Source organism: Canis lupus, chromosome X (genome assembly GCF_003254725.2).
Source record: "Canis lupus dingo isolate Sandy chromosome X, ASM325472v2, whole genome shotgun sequence".
NCBI classification, from domain to species: Eukaryota; Metazoa; Chordata; class Mammalia; order Carnivora; family Canidae; genus Canis; species Canis lupus.
Genome location: NC_064281.1, coordinates 15,768,785 through 15,791,734, shown reverse-complemented (window position 1 = coordinate 15,791,734; position 22,950 = coordinate 15,768,785). Strand labels below are relative to the sequence as shown.

At 47.0% G+C, this 22,950-nt stretch overlaps 1 protein-coding gene across 2 annotated transcripts in view; it reads left to right on the top strand.

The window, feature by feature from the left end:
- The first annotated feature begins 12,398 nt into the window (after positions 1-12,398).
- Positions 12,399-22,950, top strand: part of SH3KBP1 (SH3 domain containing kinase binding protein 1) — a 339,638-nt gene continuing 329,086 nt past the window's right edge. Inside the window, exons 1-5 of one of the 2 annotated variants that reach the window (XM_025438119.3) lie at positions 12,399-12,521; positions 14,175-14,234; positions 14,901-15,010; positions 15,155-15,262; positions 16,251-16,540. In XM_025438119.3, the coding sequence (XP_025293904.2) occupies positions 15,243-15,262; positions 16,251-16,540 (310 nt within the window). In that variant the 5' untranslated portion in view covers positions 12,399-12,521; positions 14,175-14,234; positions 14,901-15,010; positions 15,155-15,242. Of the gene's footprint in view, positions 12,522-14,174; positions 14,235-14,900; positions 15,011-15,154; positions 15,263-16,250; positions 16,541-22,950 lie in introns of those variants that run through there. The other variant, XM_035711695.2, reaches the window with a different exon arrangement.

Below are 22,950 nucleotides of genomic sequence, written 5' to 3'. Positions count from 1 at the left end.
TCAGCAGGGTTATTTTAATTTGCATTTCACCAGAGATATTTTAATTTTAAAACGTTGGGAAAGAGTCTTGGTTGCAGGTGTGATTGTCACATACTGAAACCTTGTTGGAGGTGAGTTTTATAGAGTCTCAACTTTATGTTCTCTAGAAAAATTATCTGAAAATAGTTTGAATTCTAGAAAAATTTAAGCATACATCCCACCCACACTGAGCAAGACACAACTTCGGAGCCCTTCTACCTGTTTATTCTGTAATTTGGTTTTTTCCTGTGGATGTTTTAATTGGTAGGGACTCTTCTAAAGCTTTCTTGCCCCACCTAATGGGCGAGGAAGGGAATCAAGCTGCCTGTTTTTGAGTGCTGCCTTGAAACCAGAGATTCAAGCATCCACCAAGATGTTCTGGCTTCCCAGAACTTAGCACAAAACAAGATTCCAGAGAGAACAAGATATGGAGATTTATAGTCATGTTTTCAATATACTTCCAGAGCGTGGATAGATAGCTAAACCATGTTTTAGAGAGTTAATTAATACGGGTAGTTGACATTCTTTTCTTAGCTGTGCTAATTGCTACATGTGTAATCTTTGCTGACAGCTGTTGCTGTAGTCAGTCTCTAGGGCCTCAGATGCTCATTTTAGAAGTTATTTATTTATGCAGAATGGAAATAATCGTTTTTCTCATTTATAAGAGTAATACATGCTTGACGGGGGTGGGGGGATATCCTAGAAATTATGGGAAAGCATAAAGAAAAAATTATTTGTACTCTCACCACTTGGTTGGTAACCACAGTTAACAGTTCCACAGTTAACAGTTTGGTCTCAGTACTTTTTGAATTTTGGCACATAGATACCCACTCTATGCACACACACATGCCTGTGCACACACCTGCACACCCACCCACCCACCCACATTTTTTACGGTCTCTCTCTCTCTCTCTCTCTCTCTATATATATATATATATATGTATATATATATATACACACATACACACACACACACAAAAGTGCCCACATTTTTCTACCTATGATAGACACATACACTTTTTTTTTTAACAAAAATTGGATAGAATGAACTTGCCATTTTGTATTTTGCTTTTTGTCACTTAATTTACAGGGACCATCCTTTTCTATTCTGCCTAAACTCTGTAGCATAATGGTTAATTGTTACATAGTAGTCCTTTTATAGCTACACTTTAAACTTCTTTTTATCCCAACATGTAGTTGTTTATATTTTTTCAGATCATGAACAATGTCTATGAACACAGATTTTTGTACACCTGCATAATTATTCCACTAGCATTAATTCCTAGAAGTAGAATTGTTGAGTCTAAGAGTTCATGTTTTGAAAACTGTTTCTATTAAAGTAATACAGATACATGGGCTCAGCAGAATAATGCCATTCCATCAAAACCATCCACATTCTGATCCCTGGCACTGGTAACTGTGTGACCTTACCTGACTTGGTGGAAAGAATTTTGCAGATATAATTAAGTCAAATATCTCAAGACAGGGAGAGATTATTCTGGATTTTCCAGGTGGGCCCAATATAATCACAAGGGGCCTTATTATGGAAACAGGGAGACAAGTGAGTCACAAGTGAAATGTGAGGATGGGAGCAGAGGCCAGAGCCGCCTGAGTGCTGACGGAGCCCCAGAACGCAGGCGGCCTCCAGCCTCCAGGAGCTGGCCTGGCCAAGGGAACACACTCTCCCCTAGTGTCCCTGGAGGGGGTGCAGTCCTACCAGCACCTTGATTTCAGCCCAGTGACACCCATTTTGGACTCCTGACTTCCAGAGCTGTAAGAAATAAGCTGTGTTGTTTTACGCCACGAAATCTGTGATCATTTGTTACGGCAGCGATAGGAAACTGACATGCACAGCTTTGCCATTGTCCTAATGAAGGCTTATCTCTCTCTGCAGTGGCCCCTGCCCCGCTCCTTTGTGTCTTGAGTCCCATTCCCCAGGGGGAGCCACTCATTGCCCTGTGGTCAAGCTACAGAGTCATCCAGGGATAGTTTTTGCTCTCTACTCTCTTGTATGGCATCCTTGTTTTCTGGGTCTCTTGTCTTCTTCACTCTTAGTATACTCCTTTCTTTCTCTGAAGCACACCCTCCTGACGTTTCTGAAGACAGTAGTGAAAGGTATGCATTTGGAGTCCTTACGTGTCTGAAAATGTCACTCTTCCACCTTCCGATGTGATTGTAGGTTTGGTTGAGTATAGACTTCTAGGCGTAGGATCATTTACTCCCAGAATTTTTTTTTTAATTTTCATTTATTTATGATAGTCACAGAGAGAGAGAGAGAGAGAGAGAGAGAGAGAGAGAGAGAGGCAGAGACATAGGCAGAGGGAGAAGCAGGCTCCATGCACCGGGAGCCTGACGTGGGATTCGATCCCGGGTCTCCAGGATCACACCCTGGGCCAGAGGCAGGCGCTAAACCGCTGCGCCACCCAGGGATCCCTACTCCCAGAATTTTTAAGATATTGCTCCATTATCTCCAACATCTAGAGACCTTACCGAGAAGCCTTATACTCTTCTGATTCCTAATCCTGTTGCTATACAGCTTGCTTGTTCTCTCTGGAAGTTTTGGGGATTTATCACTGGTGTTTTGGAGTTCATGATAATATGCCTTGATGTGAGTCTTTCATTTTTTTTTTTTTTTTGATGTGAGTCTTTCATTCATTGTCCTGGACACTTGGTGAGCACCTTCCTTTTTATTTATTTATTTTTTATTTTTTATTTATTTTATTTTTTTTTTGGTGAGCTCCTTCCATGTGAAGACCATTGTCCTTCAATTTAGGGCCATTTTCTTGTATTATTAAGTCAATAATTCCAGCCTTTCAATTTCTTTGTTTTCTTTTTCTCTGGACTGCCTATAAGTTGAATAGTGGACCTTCTGGAATGATCTTCTATATTCCCAATCCTTTCTGTTCTGTTTTTTCCTTTTTTTAAGATTTTATTTATTCATGAGAGACAGAGAGGCAGAGACACAGGCAGAGGGAGAAGCAGGCTCCCTGCAGAGAGCCCAATGGTGGGGGGAGGACCCCGGGATCACGCCCTGAGCCAAAGGCAGCCGCTCAACTGCTAAGCCACCCAGACGTCCCTAACAGTGTATTTTAATTCCCTTCTAAAGAAGAAAAGACCTGTGTGATGATCTGGTAAATATCTGGGCGACACCGAGATGGGCCTGCTCACTTTTATTATACCTTCTGGGAGATTGCCTTGAGTCTTTTATTCAGTCTTTAAAATTTCGGTTCTCATACTTTGAATTTCCAAAACTTTTCTCATCTTTTGATTATAACAACGTTGCTTCCTCTTCCTCCTTTTCCCTTTCTCTCTCCCTTTCTTTTTCTCTTTATTCATGTCCTGTCCTTATTTCATGGATGCAGTACGTTTCTTACTGCTGTGAGAGTTTTTTACTGGTGTGGTTGTCAATGTTGGAGTCACCGTTTGTTCTCTATATACTTTTCTTTCCGGGGATCCCTGGGTGGCTCAGCGGTTTAGTGCCTGCCTTTGGCCCAGGGCATGACCCTGGAGTCCCGGGATTGAGTCCCGCGTCGGGCTCCCGGCATGGAGCCTGCTTCTCCCTCTGCCTGTGTCTCTGCCTCTCTCTGTGTCTCTCTCTGTCTCTCATAATGAATAAAAAAAAAGTTTATATACTTTTCTTTCCTTGTCCCCTTGTTTGTGTCTTGTCTTCACAATAGAAATGTTTTTCAGGGACACCTGGGTGGCTCAGTGGTTGAGCATCTGTCTTCGGCTCTGGTCATGGTCCCGGGGCCCTGGGATCGAGTCCTGCATCGGGCTCCTCGCAGGGAGCCTGCTTCTCCCTCTGCCTGTGTCTCTGCCTCTCTCTGTGTGTCTTTCATAAATAAATAAATAAAATCTTAAAAAAAAGAAACGTTTTCCAAATGTCTGGTGATCTTTTATTGATGCTGAACACTTAGGCTCTTAAAAGCCTTTTGGCCATCCGATGGCAGTGGCTTTGATGAAGGGTGACAGAGCAGTGTGTCAGCTTGGATGTGTGAGGAAACACACGCTGCACTTAAATTGGGCCATCAAGAAGGGCCTAATAAAGGATTGTTTATGAAGATGTGGGCAGGCATTAGGGGAAACTGCATGCCATGGGTAGCAATAATAGAGAGTTTTTACTACCTAAGGCTTAAAGGGCAAAAGGAAGGAGTCATTTGCAACTCATTGAGGGTCTTCATATGGAAAGGAGTAGCTGACTGGAGCTGTGTCCTTATGCCATAGCCTGTTGGTGACACAGCAGAGAGAGAGCAAAGGGAATATGTACCCTGACTTCTCTCTCCCACCATCCATCTATGCTGTCCAATGAAAGAACTTGACAAGAAGTCATCCATACTTCCAGCACCCAGAGCAGGCTGGATGAAGACCAAAGATGGAAAAGGAAGACGTCCAGCATAGACTGTATCAACCTGGGTCTGTTCTGGAAAATAGAAGCCCCTCTGCGTGTTTCAGGTATAAAAATTTGAATGTAGATTTAGGGGCTCATGTGGGGGTTGGAAGAGCTAGAGACAGTGGTGAGGGTACAAGTTAGGAACAGCACCCAAAAGGTCAGAGGAGCTGACATGGAATGCCTTGGCCCAAAGCTTCCCAAAGCTGGCATAGAAGCTGCAGCAATTCTCAAGAATCTCTGAGAAGGTGCCGCCACTCAGCCCAGTTTACAGTGGCAAAGTGTTCCCAAAAACTTAATAGGGAGCCTCTGCAAATCTCATTGGCCGAGGTGTCTGGTTTCTACAACCTATAGGAAACCAGTGTTTGGTTCCAGGTTCTCCCACATCTGCATGTAGGGGTCTTTCCCCTAGGCCCCCCTGGTTTTTCTGCAGAAGGAGTCTCCCAGGGACACCTGGGTGGCTTAGCGGTTGAGTGCCTTTGTTTTGGCTCAGGGCGTGATTCTAGGGTCCCGGGATCAAGTCCCACATGGGGCTCCCTACCTGAAGCCTGCTTCTCCCTCTGCCTGTATCTCTGCCTCTCTCCGTGTCTCTCATGAATGAATGAATGAATGAATGAATAAAATCTTAAAAAAAAAAGAAGGAATCTCCTGTCTCCTGTCAGTGGCAGGGAGGGCAGGCAGGGAGGATGGCCCTACTTTGTCATTAGTGTTCCGGGAACTGGATCCTCCTAGCTTTAATGTCTGGTGCAGCAGGGTAAGCAGGGGACCAAGGATTCAGCCCCTCAGCATACAGACAGTGACGTGTCCCCCTGATTGCAGCTCTAAGCCTCACCTGGATTTTGTTCGGCCAGGGGGTTTCCTGCCTGAGGTCTGCTGCAGACTCCTGTGCGGTGGTTTCCTGCTAAGCCTCTTACCCCTCCCGGCTGCTGTTTGAGTCCCAATAGTACCTTGAAATGCCTAGTCCTGTGATGTTTCCGTTCTTGTTCTCCTTGTCCTTATGGGTGGATTCCCTCTTTATTCCTTTATCATCATTTTACTGGGATCTGAGAGGGAAGGATGGTAACACAAGTAGCCAGTGTGCCAGGATTAACCAGAAGTGTGTTTTTCTTAAGACTTTGCTACAAATTGTCAAAATAGATGCTCACTTTTAAGTCTTGAAGTAATAATTTTTAAATTTTGAATTAAAAACATTTGTTCAATTATAGTCATTATTTATTCTAAGATGTTCAAATAAGGAAAATGTGAAATAATGAAAGTATAACAACCTTTATTATTATTATTTTTAAAGATTTTATTTATTCATGAGAGACAGAGAGAGAGAGGCAGAGACACAGGCAGAGGCAGAGAAGCAGGCTCCCTGCAGGGAGCCTGATGTGGGACTTGATCCCTGAACTGGGATCACGCCCTGAGCCAAAAGCAGATGCTCGACCGCTGAGCCACCCAGGCGTCCCTTTTAATATTTTTAGAGATTATTTATTTATCTAGAGAGCACAAGTTGGGGGAGGGGAGAGACAATCCGTTTTTATTTAAGTTTTTTTAAATTTATTTATTGAGATGCAGAGAGAGAGAGAGAGGCAGAGACACAGGCAGAGGGAGAAGCAGGCTCCATGCAGAGAGCCTGATGTGGGACTCGATCTAGGGTCTCCAGAATCATGCCCTGGGCTGCAGGCAGCGCTAGACCACTGTGCCACTGGGACTGCCCTTGGGAGAGAGAATCCTAAGTAAATGCTGGGCGTGGGGCCTGACGCAGGGCTCAATCTCACGACCCTGACATTGTGACCTGAGTTGAAATCAAGAGTTGGACGCTTAACCTACTGAGCCACCCAGGCACCCCTAACAACCCTTAAAAGCAACTTTTTCCATTACTAAAATTACTCATTAGAGGAAGTGTGGAACATTGTCAGACACAATCCTAAGCACTTTAAAGTGTTAGCCCCTTATGGCCTCATGCTAACCCATTTTACAGGTGAGGAGCCTGAGGCACAGAGAGGTTCAGAAACCTCCTAAGGCTGCCACCTGCTAATAACCTGGTAAAGCCTAAATTGTTCAGACCCAGGCCAATGGCCACACTCCCTCCGCTCTTGGCTGAGAAGAAGGAAGGGAAAAGGATCAACTACAGCCACGTGACACCAAGATAACCTTTTAACCTTTTGGAGTATTCACTTCCACAGTTGTAAATGTATTTTCTTTTTTTTTTTTTAGATTTTTATTTATTCATGAGAGACATAGAGAGAGAGAGAGAGAGAGAGAGAGAGAGAGAGAGAGAGAGGCAGAGACACAGGCAGAGGGAGAAGCAGGCTCCATGCAGGGAGCCCGATGTGGGACTTGATCCCAGGTCTCCAGGATCACACCCCGGGCTGAAGGCGGCGCTAAACCGCTGAGCCACCTGGGCTGCCCTGTAAATGTATTTTCTAGGTTAGAAGACAATTGTAAGTATTGGGTCTGGGTAAATATATACCCTGTGTCTTATCACTCAGTGTTATGCCATGAGTTTATACGTATATATATTTTATTGCAAGCAAAACACAAGGATCCATTTAAATTTTATATTAAAGCCTCTGAATAGCAGTGATGTGAAACAAATTGGGTTGCTTTGTTCAGTTCAGACAACTCCATAGTTTCTTTTCTTTTTTTTAATTTTTATTTATTTATGATAGTCACACAGAGAGAGAGAGAGAGAGAGGCAGAGACATAGGCAGAGGGAGAAGCAGGCTCCATGCACCGGGAGCCCGACATGGGATTCGATCCTGGGTCTCCAGGATCGCGCCCTGGGCCAAAGGCAGGCGTCAAACCGCTGCGCCACCCAGGGATCCCGACTCCATAGTTTCTAATGGAATCAGACAGCTGACTTCACATTGCCAGGCCTGCTTCTCTCTCTCCTGCTAAGGAACTTGGGCATGACATTTAGCCTCTTTGAACTTGAGTCTCCTCACTTGTAAAGTGGGGATAGTAACATCTTATGTGGTTGTCGTGAGAATTTAAAAGAAGAAAGGAGAATATCACAGGCCCCTGTTCCTCCATAAATGGTAGGGATTATTATCTTAATATCATGCTTACTGCCCAGAGACATTTCCAAAAGATAGATAACCCACTGGATTTTTATGTCAGGTTGAATCTTTTTACTCCTTTATCCAGGCGCTGAGAAAAGGTCTAGTCCCTATCTGATAGGCTACTTGTGTGGTGTTTACAGTTAGGAGAGACTGATGTATATATAAAACTTTTCAGAAAATGTAATTATAAGCACACTCCAGAGTTTCAAGATTCCCTCTTGGCCAGGACGTTTTCTGGGAAGTGACTGGTTAGATGATCGTCAGACTAGACACAGGGAAAAATGATGTCAGGCTTAAGAATGTCGCTAGACCTCTGCCCTGAGGTCAGCAGAGAGAGGGGGTGGGTGGGGAGGTAGCTAGTTTCCCCGAAAAGGGCTTAATCTCATTAAAGAATATCAGACAAGTCCTTAAGCACTTTTTTCAGGAATTCTAATTTTTTCCCAGAAGGTTATGAAATACATTCTCAAAAAGTTTTTTTCCAGACAGGTTTACTATTTCACAGTTGAATTTATGAGAAAAAGAAAAGGCAATTTGGGAATCTTCCAAGAAGAAAGTCCTGCCTCCCCAAGGTTTTCAATTTCCATCATTAGAGCATTAAAAAAAAAAAAAAAAAGGAGTTACTAGCTCAAAAAAAAAAAAAAAAAACCCCACAATGATAGTATGTGGAAATTGTCATGTATCTTAGTATCATCACACATGCATAAAATGTCTGAACGAATATTCCAACAGAAGTTAGCTGTGATCGTCAACTATCTCTGCAGTATTTGACAACTGCTAGATTATGGAAGATTTTCACCTTCTACAGTGTATCTTTATTTTAAAAAATTGTGGGGCACCTGGGTGGCTCAGTGAGTTAAGCATCTGCCTTCAGCTGGGGTTATGATCCGGGGGTCCTGGGATCGAGCCCCACTCAGGTTCCCTGCTCAGCAGGAGCCTGCTTTTCCCTCTCCCTCTGCCTGCCGCTCTCCTTCTCCCTTGGTTTCAAATTAATAAGTAAAAAATTTCTAAAAATTGAAATAATGAGCACGTATTGCTTTTGTAATGATAAACACCAAATCGATTTTAGCAGCTCTGAGGAGTGGTCCCCTGGGGCTCCCTTGAGCCCCTTTTCTTTTCTTTTCTTTTCTTTTTTTTTTTAAGATTTTAGTTATTTATTTACCACACACACACACACACACACACACACACACACAGGCAGAGACACAGGGAGAAGCAGGCTCCCCGCAGGGAGCCTGATGCGGGGACTCCATCCTGAGACTCCAGGATCACGCCCTGGGCCAAAGGCGGTGCTAAACCTCTGAGCCACCCAGGGATCCCTGTAGCCCCTTTTCATTACGAAGCATCAACCAGTTCATCGGACAGATGGACGGGCACACCGGTGGTCTGGGCTCTCTGGGGGGCTGGCTCCGTGGCGGATCACTGGGGCCCACCCCCCAGGGCCCCCAATCAGGTGGTCTGGGATGGGGTCTAGTGTCCCCATGGGCGGCGGCCACGGCCAGTCTGGGGACCACACTTTGCGAAGTGCTGTGGTCCAGGAAAGACCCTTTCCACGGGGAATCAAAGCCAAACAGAGATGAACTTCACTCACTTCCCACTTTCGCTTCTGGCTGTCCTGAAATCATTTGCGGGGAGAGGAACTCGATTTGACTGACTTGATTTAATAAGAAGTTGTGCTGGAGAAGCGTTGTGCCTTATCTTATTAACTGAGCACTTGGTTCAGGGCCACGTCCTGTGGCCTCTGGGCATGAGGACCTGGTGGGGCTTCGCCTCCTGGGGGGGGGGTGGCTGTGGCCCATTGCCTGCGACCCACGCCACTGGCTGTGGTTTCTCTGGACCCCGAGGGGTGACACTCACGGTGGTGGGGGAGCAGTTATTGCCATCCTGCTTTATGGGAGCAGGCAAAGCACAGGGAAAACATCCTTACTAGGTCCCGTACTACCCACCGATCACGCATGGGGTCACTGGGTTTTTGTTTTTGTGGTAGTAAAATATACATAACAAAATTTACCACTATAATCATTTAAAAAAATTTTTTAAAGATTTTATTTATCTATTCATGAATGACAGAGAGAGAGAGAGGCAGAGATACAGGCAGAGGGAGAAGCAGGCTCCATGCAGGGAGCCTGAGGTGGGACTCGATCCTGGGTTCCGGGATCAGGCCCTGGGCTGAAGGCGGCGCTAAACCGCTGAGCGCCCCGGGCTGCCCTAAAACATTTTTTTTTTAGATTTTTTTTATTTATTCATAAGAGACACACAGAGAGAGGCAGAGACACAGGCAGAGGGAGAAGCGGGCTCAATGCAGAGAGCCCGATGTGGGACTTGATCCTGGGACCCCGGGATCACACCCTGGGCCGAAGGCAGGCGCTCAACGGCTGAGCCACTGAGGCGCCCCCATTTTTAAGTGTATAGTCCAGCAGCATTAAATATATTCACATTATTCCATTTATCTCTAGAACTTTTTCATCTTCCCAGACTGAAACTCTACCCATTATCACTCTTTTTAAAATACACAACAGCCCTTGTTGAGATATAATTTGCATGCCATACAATCCACCCATTTTAAAGTATAGAAAACAATGGTTTTTAAGCATAGATTTGTGCAACTATCGCTGCAATACATTTGTAGACACTTCGGTTACCCCTAAAGCAAGCTTGTGCCCATTAGTAGTCACGCCCCAATCCCCAGCCCCCTCCTCCACCCCCTCCTCTACTGCCTGTCTCTACAGACCTGCCCATTCTGGCAGTTTCAGGTAAATCGAATCATATGATATGTGTCCTTTCATAGCTGGCTTCTTTCACTTGGCATCATGTTTTCAGGAATCATCCATATCTAAGCATGGATACACTTTGTTCCCTTTTGCATTCACTCTTAATAAGATTCAAATTTGAACTCATTATCTCCTTTCTGCCCACAATGACTTCCTTTTCCACTTGGTTGATGTCTCGAACTACTCAGCTTCCAAACAAGCTAACAAAATATTTCCTTCAAATCCTCCATCTGTGCTCCCTACCTTCTCCCTAAAGCCACTGCCTCACCAGATCTGACAAATGTAGTTCAGACAGGACTCTAGAATGCTAACCTCTCCTCTTTGTCAGTGTCAGTGTCCTTGCATTTATTGCCTTTAATATCTTGGGCCTGCCCATTGGCCTCCCACTTGCACACTCTCCATCCTCTGGTCCCACTTCTGTGGGGTCTCCAGTTCCCTTCCTACAAATCAGTCTACTTAGAAACCTGTGCTCCCACCCATTGCTTCAGGACCTGGCACAGAGACCACTTCAAATTGGATGTTTGGCTGCACTCCCACTCCTTCCACGCAAGCTCCCTTGCAACATCATCTGTTCCCCAGAGTCTGAGCATTCTCACGTGGTCCTCCTTCTGTCTGGAATGCCGGCAAACATCTGTGCATCCTGGAGACCCAGCTCCAATGGAAGCCAAGTCCATGATGTTGCCTCTGGGCTTCTCCTGAAAGCTCAGGGAAAAGAGAAATCACTTTTGTAAGGCAGTTGCTACTTTTATTTCATTTTTAAGAAGATTTTTATTTATTTATTTGAGAGAGAGAGAGATCAGAGAGGGAGAGGGAGAAAAGAGATTCCCAGTTGAGCAAGGAGCCTGATGAGGGGCTGGATCCCAGGACCCTGAGATCATGACCTAGCAGAAGGTAGATGCTTAACCAACTGAGCCACCCAGGGGCCCCTTAAAGATTTTATTGATTGACTGATTGAGAGAGAGGGAGAGAGAGAACGCATGTGTGAGTGGAGGGAGGGGCATAAGGGGAGGCGGAGAGAGAGAGGGAGAGAATCTCATATAGACTTTGTGCTGAGCATGGAGCCCCAATGTGGGGCTTGATCTTACAGCCTTGAGATCATGACCTGAGCTGAAACAAAGAATCGGATGCTTAACTAACTGAACCACCTGGAGGCACCTAGCAGTTCCTACTTTTAAATCTTCATTACTGTTAAGATCAAAAGCCCTCAATCATCAATCAGCTCCCATTTTTATTTTAATTTTAATTTTTAAAAAATATTTTATTTGCTCATGGGAGACACACACAGAGAGAGGCAGAGACACAGGCAGAGGGAGAAGCAGGCTCCATGCAGGGAGCCCGATGTGGGACTCGATCCCGGGACCCCAGGACCACGCCCTGGGCCGAAGGCAGGTGCCAAACCGCTGAGCCACCCAGGGATCCCCCACTCCCATTTTTAAACACTGGCCTGTTGGGATGGTTTATTCTACTATGTTAAATGCCAATTATTCCATTTAAAGTTGTTCATATTATTACAATGCCTATTTCACATTTATGATCTTAAATTAACATCTGGCGTTTTGGAATTTCTTTGGAATATCACTTCGTTCATTCTTTGTAATAATATCCTTCTTTACACATGACTCCTTGTAATTTGGGGGGGGGGGGTTGCGGATAAAAATGGGTAGAAAACAGTACAAGCTATATTTCTCATTAATCTCCTAGGACTGTTCTCCTAGTTTACTATTCTCGTAGATAAAGCAGTGCTGTGAAAAAGGATGAGAAAATGTTCGAGGCAAATTAGTCTGTCCAAAAAAAAAAAAAATTAGTCTGTCCACCGGGGCTCTTTTTGTGTCTCTTAGACACAAATTCCTGTGACTGATCAACTGGAAAGTCGAGTACTTGGGCAGCCTTTGGATTTCTAAATGGGAACACCCTATTCCAGCTTTAGAGCCTTGTGGGAGAGTACATTTCACCTTTTAGTGACTTCCTTTGTGTTTTTCTGCGCAATGCAAGCCTTTTCTACAAACCTGGTAAAAATAATCATAGTTCAGCTGTCTGATAAGCAACCTGCTTCTTTGATTTGATTAGTTTTCATCTCCATAGAGCTGGTAAAACCAGTTCTCTTGGATTTGTTGCAAAACATTGACTGAAAAAGATAAAAGGAGAAGTGAGTGGGTCATTCCAAGAGTGGTTATCAAGCCAAATCAACCGCAATAGAGCAAGCTGTGATTTCTAATTCTTTTGATGTGATCCAGATGAGTTACCTTGAACCCAGCATGTGCAATACAAAGGAAAAAGGGAAAAGCTTGCCTGCAGAAGGTCAGTGGAAAGCCTCAACTGCTCGCTTGGCCTCTATCTGCCAGGGTTTCTCCCTGACTTATCCCTACTAATTTGAAAATTTGAGGTGGATTGTGCCTGCCTCAATTATTACCATGGTGTTCGGAAGGGAATTTCCCCTTTCCCTCATTTCTTCCACATTTATAAATTGGAATTCCTCTGTAGGGAAGACTTGTTCTGTCTCCCTGACTTCTTCACTTGGCTGTTTATTTATACCCCTATAGACTTAAAGATAGAGCTATTATGATATCTTTGGGTTATAATCCAATGGAATCGTTACTTGTTGCTTGAATTGTTCCAGCTTTGGGCTTTGGGAGCTCTTTCAGGTTGGCTTCTGTGCCCTTTTTGCTTTGCACCATCGTTTTTATTGAGCACCTCCTTACTTTCTGGCACCATGAGATTTCCATTTCTCCATAAAGCTCATCAGAAGCACCAGATAATGACTGTCTACTGTAGAGCACTCTGCATGTAATTTCTTTTAATGTAAAGATGATATTAAAGGTTATCAAAGCAAAGTATCATTCATTACATGTAAATTACAGATGTCAAGTCCGAGTACTTGAAGAGAGTGAGCATGACAAGCTGTAAGAGCTTCATAGGCAGAAGCTCGACTGCTTTCCATTTTTATCCAAAATGTTACCACAGCTGAGTAACACAGAGGGGCCTCTTAAGTCATGTGATATCATTTTAAGTGTCACACCTCAGCTATTCTCCATTTCCAAAACGCATCATCCATTCTGGTCGAAATGGGAGTTCCGTGGGACAAAGATGTGATATTAAATGCAACTGTACTTGTTTAGCAATATTCATGAGATGAATTCACGTAATTTGAAATATTGCACTAACTATTCTGTTAAACAACACTCCTTTTAGAGGGAGGCAGGATGAGGAATTACACATCTATTCTTGTCAGCAGCTGGATTTGAATTTTGACATTAACTTCCTCTGGACTGGTCACCAAAAGTTTCTCAAAGCAAGATAAAAGGACAATAGGAACAATTCAGGAGAACCAAATAGTAAGCGTGTGTGTGGGAAAGAATATCCACTTTTGTAATTTAGAGAAATTTAAAATGAAGAAACTTCACAGTGTTTGAGTAGAATTCATACCACTTAGTTTACTTAAGGCAATAAAATTAGGGCACAGCTCAGGATTTTCAAAAATGTTAAGTCTTGCCATCAGTCCTCCTTTGGTGATATAATGATAAGTTTATTGGGGCGCCTAGGTGGCCCCATCAGTTGAGTGTCAGGCTCTTGATTTTGGCTCAGGTCATGATCTCAGGGTCTTGGGCTGGAGCCCCGTGTAGGTCTCTGTGCTCAGTGGGAAGTCTGCTGGAGACTTTTTTCTCTCCTTCTCTCCCTCAAATAAATAAATCTTTTTAAAAAAATGACATATTTATCCATACAGGAAGCATACCCAGATCAAAGAGTAAGGGACAGAGTTCTCTGACTCATGAAGGTATGACTTGAAATAGACCAAAGCAAAAACAAAACACAAAAGTTCAGGTTGGTTGTCTTCACCCATGCAGAGCTGAGAGGAAACATAAACAAGAACACTGTCTTCCTCATGCAGGATAGAGAGATGAATAAGATTAAGCAGGACATGAGACAAGCTGCTGATTTTTTTTTTTTTTTGAGGTCTCTAGGGTTCAGCCACCAGTTTGCTGGGTTTGGAGTATTGGTCTCTGCAACATCCAGGTAAGCTATGGTGGGTAACACTGACGCTGATCAAAGACTTTGGGCCCATTGCTCTTGAACGCATGGGGCAGCCAGCTGAGGATCCTCAGCACCGAGATGCTGGCCCATCATAAATCCAGCTCAGACATCTCCGTGTTGAACCACGCCCAGTCGTTTTCAGAGCCCCGAGTCTTCCTGAGAGAGGGATAGGGTAGCCCAGTGACCCTGGCTTTAGCAAAAAGAACCACCTCTTGAATCAGACAGACCCCAGAGCAGTTCTTCTGAGTGGGGTTCAAGAAAAACAAAGCCCGAGTAACAGTGGGCTTAGCCGGGCTCCGTGAGTTTCAGCGTTTGTCAGCTTTGAGACCCTATGCAAGGCCTCGTGATCCTGATATGCCAAGGCAGGTAATGGGTGAGGCACCACCGACCCCGGAGCAGGTGCAACGAGTGTTCCTCCGTGCCTCCAGCATTGCAAATTCTTCATTTCGGGTTCTTTAATCCCCTCCTTAGGAGTCTGCCACTGATGTCACTACTATCTTCTCAGCAGCTCTGTGGATGCATCTTTTCCCCCTTGGTTAGTGTCTTGTTTAGCTTGCTCAGACACACAGGACAAGCATTTAGAAAGTTGACGTTACTCATCTCTTGCTGGTAAGACCCTGACTGTGAGAGGGTTTGTTTGTTTTTAAGCTAATGAAACAATGATCGGAACATCTTCCTGCCGAAGTCCCAGGATGTAACCAATTTACCAGAGTTGCCCCCAACATCATGGGTGAAGTATGAAGACAGCCCTATATTGGGTAAGGGGTCAGCCTTTATTTGTCCCCTCTGGGTCCACTAACCTTCAGCCTCCTCCGTTTTTCAGGGGCCAGTGATTTAATTTCTTAATTGTTTTCTCTTTTTGAATGTCTCCCGTCTATTTCACTATCTCTTCCTACCACCAGATGGTGGAAAGGGAAAAGGAAATAACCGGATGGTAAATGAATGTGGTCCTGGCCGGCAGAGTATTTATGGCGAAAGGTGTAGTGGTGAATGGACCCAAAAAGGAGCTTGTGAGTTACCTGTGAATTCCCTGTTTTTATTTCGGTGCCTATTCAAAGGTCGGTGGCCCAGGTCCGGGCGTCTGTGTGGCACAGTCAGTACTCTGCTGGGGAAGGAAGTCTGCCCTTGTCTCAGGAGAGTCTTGGGAACATCAGAGCCTGGGAACACAGCTGAGCAACCCAGCCCCACCTGGCCCAGGCACGGGGTCGGGGTGAGGGGTCCCTGCGGGGGTCCCTGGTGCGAGGCGATGTGCCCCACCAGTCCTGCTACGTTCTTCTCTGTCTGCCCGAATCTCCATTCCACCGCCGGCTATAAGCCGAAGTCGCCCTTGGCCGGCCTTTCCCACGCTGCTCTGAATGGATGTAGCATTTCTCTCCCTCCATAGGGACCCCTTCTCCTGCCTTCCCAACAGCCCGCGGCGTGACAGCTTATTTTGGGTTGCCTTGATCCCCGATCCCGGGGATCAACACCCTCAGCAGGTGTTCATTCCCTCACCCACCCACGGTCTCCCCTCCCCCGGCTCGTCCTCCACCTCTCGTCGCACGCTCTGGATCTGCCGCTTCCACCTCCTTTCCCACGTGCTCCCCTCTCGGACGCCCCCTCCCCCACGACCCCCCCTCCGGTCTCGAGGAGTCTCGCGGCATTTCCCGGGGCGTAAGCCGAGCCGCCGCGGGTGTGGGGCGGCCTCGCGAAGCTGGGTCCCTCTCCCGCGGGCGGTAAGGGGGGCGCCCAAGCGCCGCGGCCACAGGGACGCCCCGGGCGCCGGTCCCGCCCCGGACAGGCCCCGCCCCGGACAGGCCCCGCCCCTCGTTGGCCCCGCCCCCGCCCCGGCGGCCGCGCGTCCCCGGCAGGCTGAGCCGCAGGAGCTTCGCGGCGGCGGCGGCGGCGAGGAGGGGGGAGAGCGGGCTGCGCGGCCGCGGCTGCCGGGCGCTGGGCTGGGCGGCGCTTCTTCTTCTTCTTTTTTTTTTTTTTTTCGCAATTTCCACTCGCGGGGAGCAGGAAACCCGGCGCAGCCGGGCGCAGCGGGCCGCGATGCAGCAGCAGCAGCAGCACCAGCAGCAGCAGCAGGAATCGCCCCGGGGCAGCAGCGGCAGCAGCAGCAGAGGCAGCAGCGGGCGGCGCTGAGCCGCCGCGGCGGTCGCTACTGAGGAGAAAGCCGGCCCAGCCGCCGCCGCGTCCCGACCCTCGCGCCCCAATCCCCGCGCCCCGGTCCCGGCGTCCGACCCCCGCGCCCGCCTCCGCCAACTTTCACGCTGCCTCGGCGGCCCGGCCCGGCTCGACGCCAATGGGTGAGTAGGGGACTGCCCGCGCCGCGGCGCCCGGGTGTCCACCTCAGCCTGCGGGCGGCGCGCCTGTCCCGGGACCGCGGAGTCGGGAGGACGCCCCGGGGGCAGGGCCCTGGCGGGTGACACCGCGGTGGGCACCCTGCCTGCCTCGTGCACCCCCGTTCCCTCCCACTCGCGTCCCTGCTGAGCCCGCGCGGCACCGACGGGAACCCCCGGGGGGCCTGGGCGGAGGATCGCGGGCCGGCCCGGGGCAGCTGAGGCTGAGGGATGCAGGGGGTGTGGTTGGCTCTTCGGGTGGGCGGGGAGAGTTTTGTCTTGGCCATTTTCTCGCCCCAGCGCGCCCTCCTCTGCGCGGAGGACGTGGGTCCTGGGAGCTGGTGGGCTCCGGCCCAGCGCGGGGTTCGCGGTGTCTGTCCCCCCGGCCCCCCGCGGGGGAAGCCAGAATCTCGGGGTCTCGGGGCGGCCAGGGGCTGGGGGCCGACGCGGGGGTGGTGCTGCGGGAAACGCCCCAGTACCCGGCCTGGCGCGCCGTCCTCTGGCCCTGAGCGCCAGGCGCGTCTCTGGGAGCCCCGCTCCCCCCGGCCCTGACCCCCTCTCTGCCTGCCTGCCTTCTCCCAGTCTGGCGAGCTCTCCGCCCCGTGATGCTCAAAGGCCACTTCCTACATCCTCTAAGTCTGAAGGCTCTGGGAACTGGAGCTGGCGATTCAGTCCTCGATTTACTGATCGAACAGCAGTTCCAAGTAGGCAACTAACCGTTAGGTCCCCCGGGTCCCACCTGGTGTAGACTCTGGCGTATTGGAGCCGCCTTGCCCAGAGGATCTGGCACTTTCTTGGGCAAAGGACTTGTGATTGCCTGGGCTAGCAATCATGTGGCCCACCCAGTTAAGGTTCTTGCTGGCAGCCAGGCTCTGTCTTTCATACCTTTGGCAGATTATTTTTGGGTGTTTCTAGGCCAGGCAGAGGAAGGCTGTAGATCATAATAAATCATAATAGAGTGAGACCTTTCTGTGTTCAGGTAATAGGATTTGAGGAGGCGAGTCCAGCACTGATAGGCAAGCTGTCATAGGATGCTCCCGAAGACGGATGCGCTGGAACGGGGAAGGTTTAACCCAATCAGTTGTTGACAGGCAGTTAAAATCCCATTTGCGGTCATTTGCCAAAATGGTTTTCCTTTTCTAAAGTGGTGGCAATTTGATGGCCTCTCGGCTTCAATGTCACTTTTTTCTCAGTGCCCTTCTCTGGTCCCTGCACAACCTCCAGTCTAAATTAGTTTCTCTGTTACCCTTTCTCCTATTGCACCTTTTTAAAAATAGCGGTATTACATATTTATTTGTGTTAACATTTATCTCCCCTGTCAGCTCAATGACTGTAAGGACAGAACTGTGTTGGCACTGTTTTGCTCACCACTGCTTGCTTTGATGTGGAGCAGGCCCTCAATAAATATTTATTGACTGACTGACTGAATGAATGAATGAGGGGGTATGACACTCTCCTGCCTGATGGAAGACAAAACACTTAGCTTAATGCTCTTGTTTTGCTTTGGCACCTAGTAAGATGATTTAATTTACTAACAGAAATATATACTTTAAACATTACTGATTGCCTTAGTAACAGGTTGCTTTTTCCTGAGGCAACCAAATACGATATTTTGATCACCTTTCCTTTTTTGTGTGTCCCGAGAGGGTTGCACAAAAAAAAGAAGTTAAATACAAATGTCTTCTGTGGCTGGATTGTGCTTTCTGTATCTCAGAGGGAAGAGGAGTCCAGGTTAAGAAGAAACAGACCTGTTTATTATTCAACTCTGAACTGTTTTCATTATCTAGAGCTTCCTAAGAAAATTACAGACTGCTTCTGCAGTTTATAGCCCTTTCAAGCTTAATCTTTTTTTACTGTGACCATTACAAAACCGAGGGGGTGCAGAAACTGATTTTCATTTATTTCAGGTGTTAATACTTAGAGGTGATAAGATTAAAATGAATGCTGTGATTTAATTCATTAACATGTATATAGTGGGACTTAAGATGTCTATAGTAGTTTATGGCTAAAGATTGCCTGCTATTTTCTTTTTCTTTTTTTTCTTAGTGGGGGTGGGGGTGAGACAGGGAGAGAGAAACATAAGCAGGCTCCACACCCAGTGCAGATCCCAAAGTGGGGCTTGATCCCACAACCCTGAGATCATGATCTGAGCCGAAATCAAGTCAGACACTTAACTGACTGAGCCACCCAGGCACCCTGAAGAGTTGGTTGTTTTTTTTAAGATTTTATTTTTAGGTAATCTTTATGCCCAATGTGGGGCTTGAACTCACAACCCTGTGATCAAGAGTTGCATGCCCCACCAACTGAGCCAGCCAGACGGCCCCCACACCTGTTATTTTCTAAAGCATCTTCAGCAGTGTATTTGTGATGAAGTACAGGTATTTAACAATTGATTCTGTATGTCTTCTGATGGAGCTACCCAGTAGTGCCATTTCTGAAACGGGCGTATGTCCACACACAGGCACGGCCCCCTTCTCCGATCCCCCAAGTCTCCTTGGTTTTCAAAAGATTTCACCAGTATATCACTTTGATACACTTGCATTCTTACTTGGCCTGGTAATGATTTTTCTGTTGATGGCTAATGCAGTAAAATTGTATTATATAGTCTTTAATCTGAAAAATAACCGAAGAGCATCAAATCCCTAACTCTGAAATGAAGCCAGTTAGTTGTAAAATGGCCTCTTACAAAAGCCCATCAGAATATGCCCTCAGAGCTTGCAGGCAGATGCCTGCAGTGCCACATCTAGGGAAAGCCTCTTGTAATTACAATTGCACAAATATTAACGATTCACATCTGTGAACAGTGGAGGATTTGCAAGCCCAGCAAATGATTTTTGTTTAGAAAATTCCAGAGTAACAACAAAGTTTGGACTGTTTTTAGCAATATATTGTTTTGGTGGGAGATTGCTTTATGGCTAAACTAAAACTAGAATGAATGTAATGTGTTGGTCTCCACAAACATTCTAAAGTTAAAAATGGAAGAAAAGACTCTACCTTTATCGCTCATAACCCTTACTTTACCCCCTTATAGTCCTCATGGTCCTGGCAAAACCTTGCTACCTTCCTGGTTGCACAGACCTTCAGTTCCTTTGGCAATACGAACATTCTCTCATCAGCCCTTCTATTTGAATTTATTTTAAAGTAGATTGCATACAGTGGTCAGCATTCATCCATTCACCCATCTATCCATGCAGTGTTTATTGATCTGCTTTGTGCCAGGCATTGTACTAGGAACAGGCACGCAACACACGCAGACTTGCCAGCTTGGGCTTTTCTGGCTAGTGGAAGAGGTAGGCCTGGATGCAGTACCCATGATAATACGAAATTAGAAACCCTGCTGGTCTTACGAAAGATTAGAGAGGGGCAGTGTGATTTAGGCTGCAGAGGGTGGGAACGATGTCTTTGAGGAGGTTGTGTTTGAGCTGAAATCTGAAAATTGGGTAGGGGTTGGCACTGCCCCCCTCCCCGGCCCCAATACACCTGGTGTGGAACAAGCAGTTCTCTCGAGGCAGCGATGGACCGCAGGGAGCTGTGTGGGCCTGTTCCACACGGAGGACTGGGCCTGTGGCAGGGGCTTTAGGGGAGCTTTTAAGGAGGCCAGCTGTTCTCTGGACTGGAGGCTGGCCGGAAGCGAGGTAATTCCATGATTGGGGCCCTTGGTAGACCTTATCAAGCAGCAGGGAAGACAGGACAAAGGCTGTGAATGGTAAAGAAGCAGCAGTCACTCATATGAGCCAGGATCGGGGGATGTGTGGGGACTTCTGTGGTTTGGACAAGGTTCGCTTGTTCTCCGTGTTCAGACGGGATTACAGAGTGGTCTTGTTTTGGTCTTGTCCCATCCCGGTCACAGAGTGGCCTTGTCTGATGTTGGTGTCCTGGGAATTGTCTGGTCAGTGGAGGAGACTGCCCGGCCTGCTCCCGGATGGCCGGGGCTGCTTTTCTGAGCTTACTAAGTGATAAAGGGGGGCAGGGAAGAGGAGGTGATCGGGGAGGACATGGCCCTGTAGGTGTATTTTGTGGCTGCTTCCTTAACATGGGCCAGCTCTGGTCTGCGGACTGTTCTACATTAAGCGCAGTGGATACCTGAAATACAGGGCAAGAGATACAGAGCCACACAGAGCAAGCTGCTGAGAACCAAAGTCAAGGCCGCTCTTAATGGAAGGATGAGGGCCGGAAAATACTTGAATCCCTTCATCATGAGAGGAGAGTCTGATACAGTGATTCTCAGAGTGTGGTCTCCCAGCCAGCAGGATCGGCCTCTCTGGGATCTTGTTAGAGATGCACATTTTCTGGCCACCATTTCTACCTACTGAAGGAGGAAGGGGGCATGGGGGGTGGGGGTGGAGCCCAGCAATTTGTGTTTTTTTCTTAAGATTTTATTTATTTATTCATGAGAGAGAGAGAGAGAGAGGCAGAGACACAGGCAGAGGGAGAAGCAGGCTCCATGAAGGGAGCCCGATGTGGGACTCGATCCCAGGACTCCAGGATCACGACCTGGGCTGAAGGCAGGCGCTAAACTGCTGAACCACCCGGGCTGCCCAGCAATTTGTGTTTTAAGGAGACCCCCAGTGGTTCTCATGCATGGTCAAGGTCGGGGCATAGAACCTCCTTGCCTTGCAGGTGAGAAAGCTGAGCTTCAGAGTATGTGGGTCACTGAAGAGCACATGGGCACTCTGGTCAAATATAAGATATTGTTATAAGTGACACATGGCATTAGAGAAGGAGAAAAATATGTTCCTAGTTCAGAACAAACCTCTGTGGAGTCACTAGAACAGTACACTGTTGATTCTTCCATGAACCACATCCATGCCAGACCCCAGCACCTGGGCATTAGTGACACTAGCTGGCCCATCTCGGTGATGCTCGGATGTTTACCAGAGCATCACACCAGTCTTTTCTTCTTTAGAAGGGACATTAAAATACATTGTTAGGGATGCCTGGGTGGTTCAGCAGTTGAGCATCTGCCTTCGGCTTAGGGCATGATCCCGGGTTCGAGTCTTGCATGGGGCTCCCGCGGGGAGCCTGCTTCTCCCTCTGCCTGTGTCTCTGCCCCCCACCGTGTCTCTCATGAATAAATAAATAAATCTTAAAAAAATAAAAAATAAAATACATTGTTAGCATTATTAGAGTTTTTGATATTTGTTCTTGATTTTTCTGTACCTGGTATCTGTGTTAGCTTCTGATTGCTGCTGTCATAAATTACCAAACACTTGGTGCCCCCAAATGTCATCAGTTTATTATCTTTAAAGTTCCGGAGATCAGAAGTCCAATATAGGTCTCACTGGGCTAAGATCAAGATGTGGGCAGGACTGCATTCCTTCTGGAGGCTCTAGGGGAGAATCCCTTTCCTTGCTTTTTCCAGTTTCCAGAGCCTTCTGCATTCCTTGGCTCATGGCCCACTTGCATCTTCCAAGCCAGCAATGGCTGGCCAGGTTTCTTTCATATCACGTTACTCTGATACCGACTCTTCTGCTTCTCTCTGCCATGCTTAAGGAGGGCGGGAACTGCATCTGTTTGGTCATTGTGTCCCTGTGCTGGCACATGGGAAGCCCAAAATTGATATTGGTGGAGTTAAAGTTAATTATTATTCCTAACCTTCTAGCCAACTTCACCTGGGTGTGTCTTAGACACTACAAACAGCCTGCTATCCACTGTGCTCAGTACTTCTCCTCCCTAGTCCCCATTTCCTGGAGGGTACCAACACCTTTCCTGTCACTTCCATAGCTATTCCACTGTTTGCTTCACCTCTTCTTCCTTTCCCTTCTCCCTTCTCTCAGCTCTTTCCAGTGTACAGTCGAGCTCCAAGTGTTTCTGGAATTAACCCCATGTCACCACTCTTCTGTAGATGCTTTAGATCCTGAACACCTTAGCAAAGCCTTTGAGAAGCTCGGCAGCCACCCCTGCCTTGGTTTGTTCCATGCTTGTTCAGGCGTCTCAGCCTTGCCCATGCAGTTCCCTTCATGGGGAAGAGATTCCACCCTCTTCTCTGCCTTCTAGTCTGTCTTAGGTTCCTCTTGCCGTGGTAACAAAATACTACAAATCCAGTAGCTTAAAACAGCATACATTTGTAATCTTACACTTCTGGAGGTCAGAGGTCCAAAATGGGTCTTACTGGGTTGATATTAAGGGGTAGGCAGGGCTTCATTCCTTCTGGAAGCTCTAGAGAAGAATCTATTACCTTGCCTTTTCCAGCTTCTGGAAGAGGCGCCCACACTCCTTGGCTTGTGCCCACATCACTCTAACCTCTGTTTCTGTCGTCACATCTCCTCTCTTACTCTGAACCTCCCGCCTCCCCTTTTTTATTTTTATTTTTTTATTTTTTTATTTTTTAATAATTATCTTTTTTTTAAAATTTTATTTATTTATTTATGATAGTC